This window comes from Sinocyclocheilus anshuiensis, unplaced genomic scaffold (genome assembly GCF_001515605.1).
Source record: "Sinocyclocheilus anshuiensis isolate Anshui unplaced genomic scaffold, SAMN03320099.WGS_v1.1 scaffold735, whole genome shotgun sequence".
In the NCBI taxonomy this organism is placed as follows: domain Eukaryota; kingdom Metazoa; phylum Chordata; class Actinopteri; order Cypriniformes; family Cyprinidae; genus Sinocyclocheilus; species Sinocyclocheilus anshuiensis.
This window is the reverse complement of record NW_015548245.1, coordinates 318,267-325,602: the sequence shown is the minus strand read 5'-3', so window position 1 is coordinate 325,602 and position 7,336 is coordinate 318,267. Positions and strand designations below refer to the sequence as shown.

Below are 7,336 nucleotides of genomic sequence, written 5' to 3'. Positions count from 1 at the left end.
ATTAGATTGCATAATTTCGAAATATGAAGCAAAAACAGAATGGTTTGACTTCAGTTTTGTGAAACTACACATAAAAAATATCTACATGAAACAGAAACAGCAGATGAGCTGAATGAGATGCAGATTCACTCTCTACCAGCAGGTGGCGCTTAAAGCGTTTCCTTGGTTTCTGCTGTAAACAAAGTAGTGCTGCACTTATGAACTTTAATATGCATTATACAGAGGCAAGATGAAAAGAAAAAATACCATCTCAACTTTTCTAAAGACAGTAAGTTCCCCTCAGACATACATTCATATAAACTCCTACCCCTAATTGAATCGCGATTTGTTTAGCATCTCAACCGATTTGAATCGATTCTCAACCGGCTCGCGGTTAATCGTTACATCCCTATTAGTTAATGTTAACAACAGTAGTTAACTAATGTTAACTAATGAACCTTATTGTAAAGTATTACCGATATGTTGTCACTCCAAAGAGCTCTCACTCTTTAAGTCCTATCATGTTATTCTACTTTCTATATGTTGTGATAAAAAACTAAAATTGTAATATAGTTCAGAATCTGATACCATACAGGGAAATGTACGTACCATTAGCATCTTAAGGTCAGCTCTGTCAGCAGGGTTCTTAATGAGGCTGTGAAAAACACACAAAAAAAAACATCAGTAAAGACTAAATAAAATTCTGAAATCAATAAAACATTAGCCCAGAAATCTAGAGGGAGGTGTCGAGGGTTTTGTATTATTGCCTTTATTTGACAGGACAGTAAGTACTTTTACAATCACTGTTTTCATCAAGTTTTTTGCGCAGTCAAGCCACCTTGCGTAGTCTTACAGTAAACAAATTTTCTAAGGACTAAACAGACATTGCATGTCACACCACTTTCTTTCGGAGCAAGTGCACAACACCGGGGCAAGATAAGTGTGTGCACATACCGGGCAAATCTAAGCTACATTACATTATCTAGATCAGTTAATCTGACTTTGCAAAAACCAAACTGGTAGATTTCAGTCAGACTAAACCGTTGGCGTGACATTTTAAAAGGACAAGTTATTGCTTTAGTCTTATTGAACTTTTAAAGTACATTTAAATGCGATCAGTGAAGACTTACAAGAAATTAATAGAGAAAGTACGTGTGAGACTGGGAACAACGCAGTCCAGATTCAAACCTGCATTCACCAAACTGTACTACACGAGAGGTGTCCAATCCTGCTCCTGGAGGTCCACTATGTTGCAAGGTTTAGCACCAATCCTAATTAAACACACCTGAACCAGCTAATCAATGTCTTCAGAATTAATAGAAACATCCAGGCAAGTGTTTTGGGGCAGGTTAGCCCTCCGGGAGCTAGAATGAACATCCCTGTACTATGGCCCTTTTATCATGGTCCAACTTTGCCATAGCTCAGATGCCGTTTTGTTCAACACTGAAGATTTTGCAGGTTCATACAATAAAAACACCAGTGATAACACATAGGGGCTCACCATTTCATCACAAACTCCTCAAAATCTGTGGTGAAGACGCTATGGGGCAGCTTGGGTGGTGGCTGCAGATGTAGAGACAGGTGGGGAGCAGAAAAAGGGGTGATATTGAAGTGAAACTGCTACATAAAAATACTTTAAAAGGCAAAAATAAGCAAAAAGGAAGTAAGTTGCACGCCAAGCAAATTCTCTGACCTCATTGACAATGTAGTCCAGTAGCTCAAATATAGCCATGGCTGGCCTGCTGTCCATTCCGTGTCCTGGGGGAAAACAATTTGCAAGGCTCAACTTAAACACGCATATTACGCAGAATATAGAGAAAATCGAATGCGCTTAAAACTAATGACAATGTTTGGGGAAATTAAACAAGGTCTTACCGCTAACCGGTCGTCCTGGAGGCCTGGGTCTTGGGGACATGCTGTGGCCTTCTGCCCCAACTGTGTCCAGCACTGGCCGGCCAAATATGGCCTCGAGTTCCTTGGCATCAGGAGGGGGGATGGGGTAGCGTCCAATAGCCAGCTCAACCAGTGATAGGCCCATGCTCCACACATCCGACTGAACTGAATAGTGTGTGCCCTGGAGTCTCTCCGGCTGTCAAGGCAGAGAGCAGAGAGAAAGTCAAAGCTCTACTAGGGTGGGGCGCCGCACCCTGCAGGTGGCCAGGAGGAGTGGGCTAAAACCTGGCAGCGACTTCCTCCTCTCCACATGGAAGAATCCTGGGCACCGGCACAGGGCTTGGAATGAGAAGGACTGGGGGTTGGGGAGGGAAGTGGGCGGGTGACTCACCGACATGTACGACCGTGTTCCAACGAAGGAGTTGGCCATAGAGTCGATGAGCTGGCCACTCACGCCAAAGTCGCACAGTTTGATCTCGCCGCGTGAGTTCACCAGGATGTTGGAGGGCTTAACGTCTGTAGGGACCAGAGAGAAAGACCATGTAAGATGGAGGGCCGGGGTCCAAATCCCAGTGGCACCACCTGGCTTTTCATCCCTGTTCAAATGCCCTTTCTCCAGCACGCCCAGCAAAAACATTTCGCAAAATGCTCTTCATACTGCTTAGCTAGCTCCGACAACACCGTCGCAGCAGAAAAGACAGACATGCAAGCCACTTTCCACCTCTCTACTCTTAAACACAGGGCAAGAGGAGCAAATAACGGTGCAGACGTAACGATCCCACACATGACGGGCCCTCCTTCGGCCCTAACACCCACTGGGAGTGGACAGAGGGGTGAGAGTGGGAAAGGAAAAAGAAGGGAGGGGGTTGCAGGGTGCGGCTGCCATGTAATCACATCCGAGGCTGTAATTACCAGCTGGGCTCCTCGACAGCTCCTCGCAAGCAGGCGAACGCTCCCTGCCACAACAGCACAACTATAGGCCTGACCCTCCCTGTCTAACCCTTTAAATCCAGTGTGGCTCCTTCAGACCCTCATACAACCCGACAGAGAATCTGATACTTTGCATTTTCAGACATAGTATTATTGCTCAAATGTTGGTTGTGCCACACTGAAGCTATTTCTATGGTAACTTGTGATCTACCTGCAAAAAATGCCTATGTAGTGTTTTTTTTTTTAAACGTTTAATTGTAGAAGATTGATGTTTGGCAATGAAATAATATAATAATAATAATTTTTTGCAATATCTTTGCTTCATTTAATCTCAGGTTTGCAGTTGCTCGAAGGTCTCTGGTTAGAATTTCAGTAAATACCTTTGAAAAAATTAGGCCCAATCTCTATAATAATCATTTTTAAGCTTCTTATGTAATTTCAATAGCTGCATTAGGGGGCTACTTCCTGCTGCCATCCAGCGCCTGTATGCACACGTACGTTTTCTAAGATATTAGTAAGGAATGTTGCTCTGTGTGTACCTCTGTGCATTATTTGGTGTTTCTCCCGAAGATATGCCAGACCTCTGAGTACCTGTGGAAAGAGAGTTATAGATATCATCATTAGGGTTTATCTCTCAACGGTCAATGTGGTATCTAGCTTCCTGAATTTACAGAACCTTTTACATGATTTAGTCTTTACAAAACAACTTCTGCTTTGTGATTACTGAAATCTGAGATGCATTCACTCACACGTGCAATGAACAGTTATGGACACTCATAAACAGATCTCTGCACCGTTGTTTGGATTTTGTGCTAAAATGTTTGTGTTTTGTCATGATCAAATGTGAAACAGAAGTTCAACCCTATTCATTTGGAAGAATAAGTTAAATGTGTGTTGAAAAATGTGCATGTTTTGGTGACTCTGACTTAAAAGGGAGTTTGCACATCTGTGGGTGTGGTCACAGCTTTATTATTTTGCGGTCTGTGCATACTAGTGCCAGACATGTTACGATGGAGGTTGTGTAGATTCTGCATTTAGACAATAAGAAGAGCAGGTTCCCCTCTATACTTTTCATTTAATGGATTCCTATAGCTGTTTCATGTACTTTTCATTTAATAGATTCCTATAGTTTTTTCACAATAACCTGATCTTTTCACATGTGCATTACCCATGTATATGCACAATTTCTTTACATATAGTATTACAAATATTATAAACACAATTACCGTAATTAACAGCACACCAAAAACAAGAAACTGGTAGAGTTAAACTATATTCTAGGGATGCGGCAATATTAAAATTCTCCCTGATACCGATAAGATGGTAATTATTTTCATGTTATTGCTGATAACCAGTAAATGGACAGTATTAAAATACAATACTGTTTGTCCAAGTAAGACAAAAATAAAGCACTTAGAACTAAAAGACATCACAACACCATAATATACAAGAAGCAAAATGTATAGTAATTTTTTAGGTTACTTTTTTTTTTTCACTCTTAATGAGTGTTACATGATGGTAAAGGTAAATGTCAAAATAGGGGAAATTAATAAGCACAACTAATATCCAATATCGGCAATATATATGGAACAAATGATATGGTATCAATATTTTTTTTTCTATCACAAAAAAGTCAACCTAGCTGGATAACAGTATTAGAAATACTTTCAAACTGACTAGTCTGAATGACTAGTTGGTCTTATGAAATCGCTTTATAGTAAAATTGGTGAAGGATCATACAGGGTAACTAATGGATATTTAACAAATACATAAAGTTCATAGCTATAACTTTTATCTGCGCAAAACAAATAATTTAAAAAAGACTTATGGATCATGCATTTATAAAAAGAATATCATTCACAGCAGATTTGATGTGAACAGCAATTGTGCCAGTAATTTTGTTAAAAGCAGCAAATTTGGAGAACATATCTAATGATAATATGCACACCTCAAACACACTTTGAACAAAAGCACCTTCCAAAAACAGTTTGAGTGTCAACACATTACAAACCTCAACAAGAAGTAGTGCCCTTACATTTGTTACACTTAAAGAAGAATGCCTAATATCGGTTAGGCTTTAAAAATCTAGACAATCTAGTCAACCTTGCTAACCAACTAATCACTGTTGTGTCAGTATGGTTGATTTGTCATCAATCTCTAAACAGCATTATTTGAAACAGATACAACAGAGGAGGATGATAATACTTACAGCTATGCTAACTTTGCCCAAAATTTCTTCAGGGATTCTTCTGGCTTCCTTCAGCACTTGATCCAAAGAACCTCCATCCTGCACACAAATACATGTCAGTGTGCTGTAACACTTTTGCTATGAACTCTTGCTATAAACCTTAAACAACAACACTGGTCCCACCATGTGCTCCATACAGATGCTGATTTCTCCATCGCTGTAAAAGGCGCCGTAAAACCCTACAATGTATGGTGAGTTGCACTCATGCAGGACCTGCAGCTCTCGTATAATCTGGTTCCTGATGGCTGGTTTGATTTCCAAATGAATAAGCTGGGGAAAATACAAAAAGTTCAGCCTTTGATCACATTGCATTACCTGCCATGAGCAAACTATCAGCAGGTGCATAAGTCCGTCGATCGCTTACCTTCCTGGCCATGACCAGTCTTGAAGGTTTGTGACGGACTTTGTGGACCACCCCACCGTTACCTACGCCGAGTTCACATATGGGGTCAAAATCTTCATCCTTGAGCTCGCCCACTTGGGCTTTCTGGGTGAGGAAAGCCTCAAGACGCTTCCTCTGCTGTTCATCCAAGTCCAGCTCCCCTAACTTCTTCTGCAAAGCCTCCAGTTTGGCCCTAAAGACAGGAAAAACAGGACCAGGTGAGACATACTGAAGTATGCAAGAAGGTAAGCCAAACAAATGTCAGATTTAGCAAACTATATACATACTCTGATGCTGCATCTATGTTGGTTGACTGTCCTTCTCCTGTGGGGGTTATAATCAAGGGGACCGGTCTTCTTTTTGGTGCCATACTTGTCAGTTATCTATTTCAAAGAGAACCAGGTTGTCTCTGCTGACATCCAATCCTTCAAATTGCTACACAAACCCTTGCAGTTGTGTCTTTAGAGGTTTCTGAGATTCGTAAGCTCTTAATTTCAACACCCTGTCATGCTTCCAGAAGCTATACCAAATAATATTTCGATGTCAAGTAGAAAGAGCGAGTGCCACAGGCGCAAAAGTGCACAAAATGCAGTTTATTTCATCGCTGGAATGTCGCTTCGATTCGGCCTCTGGCTCGCGAGCGCTCCCACAGACAAAAGGCGGCAAAAGACAAGTCAGGCCTGTCGTTCGCAACCAGCAGACCGACCGCGAAACGCTGTCCGAAATTGTTTGGCCTGGAGCACCCGCGAAAACAGAAGTTGAAATTTCCCCCAAGAAAAAAAAGGAGGGGGAAAAAAGTCCGGCCAGGAAGCCGCTATCCAACCAAGAGGAAGCGTTCACAAGCTCTCGCGAGATCTGTCGTCAGAGCGCTCCAGTTGTCGCGAGCTTTGACAAAAAGATGAGTGCTTATTTGAGTAAGAACGACATCTAGTGGTGAACTGAAGAACCGTCACATTCACAAGGAAAGTTGCCGCCAAATTTCTGAAATATTTTAGCATCTCATGTCATTTGCTGTAATATATAATACGTAATTTTCTGCAGTCTGAGCTTCGTCAGTAAACCCTGGTAAGCTGTGCAGTTGACATATAACCAAATAGCTTGACAACAGAGCTGGGTAGAAATTGTAGTCCGTTACTGATTCCAAATTACATGTCAAAAATTGTAGTTAGTAACGTAATCCATTACACATTTCAGGTAATATAATCAGACTACTTTTAGATTACTTTTGACCAAACTCGTTTATCACATTGATTTAAATAGGATAAGGTTGTACCATAATGATAAAAAATACAGAATAATATTAAATTAACAACATGAAGTACATTAAACATTACATTACGTCAATGTTTTTCCAAACTGGGGTTCATGAAGGAACTGCAGAGGGTTTGTGAGTTTAATTAAAAGCTAATAATTAATGAATTCATAATAATGTAAAATTTAAATAAATAATTTCAAAATAACAACAATCAAAATATTACACTTACTAAAAATATGTAATATTTTGTTTGTTTACCTGCATGTCATGTGACCATTAACCAACCGCGAACATGCATACGTGATACTTAAATATGAACGTATCTTAAAATCTGTAGGGTAGCCTACTTAAAGTAAATATATTTTGTGAAAGAGGGTCAGATGACAAATAAATTTGGGAATACCTGCATTACATGTAAATAAGAAATAACATGAATTTGTGCAGTTTGATGTGTTTGAAAGACAAAAGCCTTCCAAAGACACAGTAATAAATAACCTATTGAGTGATAATTCAAATAAAAAGTAATGTGTTCATCAGTATTTGATACAACGTTGAAACACTTCTTAAACCTGAAATTATTTTTGTAAATCCAGTGGTCAAATGATGTTTAGCCACCTGACTAGTGACTGCTCTTTGTGTGAATGTCCAG

The 7,336-nt window shown here is 40.1% G+C and overlaps 1 protein-coding gene across 1 annotated transcript in view; it reads right to left on the bottom strand.

Moving 5' to 3' along the window:
- The window catches only part of LOC107655207 (dual specificity mitogen-activated protein kinase kinase 2-like), a 9,017-nt gene extending 2,733 nt beyond the window's left edge, over nucleotides 1–6,284 (bottom strand). Inside the window, exons 1-10 of the mRNA XM_016442628.1 lie at nucleotides 5,720–6,284; nucleotides 5,415–5,625; nucleotides 5,174–5,320; nucleotides 5,012–5,089; nucleotides 3,342–3,393; nucleotides 2,264–2,388; nucleotides 1,855–2,068; nucleotides 1,673–1,737; nucleotides 1,481–1,542; nucleotides 589–634 (exon numbers count right to left, since the gene is read on the bottom strand). Of these exons, the coding sequence (XP_016298114.1) occupies nucleotides 589–634; nucleotides 1,481–1,542; nucleotides 1,673–1,737; nucleotides 1,855–2,068; nucleotides 2,264–2,388; nucleotides 3,342–3,393; nucleotides 5,012–5,089; nucleotides 5,174–5,320; nucleotides 5,415–5,625; nucleotides 5,720–5,802 (1,083 nt within the window). The 5' untranslated portion in view covers nucleotides 5,803–6,284. The remainder of the gene's footprint in view (nucleotides 1–588; nucleotides 635–1,480; nucleotides 1,543–1,672; nucleotides 1,738–1,854; nucleotides 2,069–2,263; nucleotides 2,389–3,341; nucleotides 3,394–5,011; nucleotides 5,090–5,173; nucleotides 5,321–5,414; nucleotides 5,626–5,719) is intronic.
- Between the last annotated feature and the right edge of the window lie 1,052 nt (nucleotides 6,285–7,336).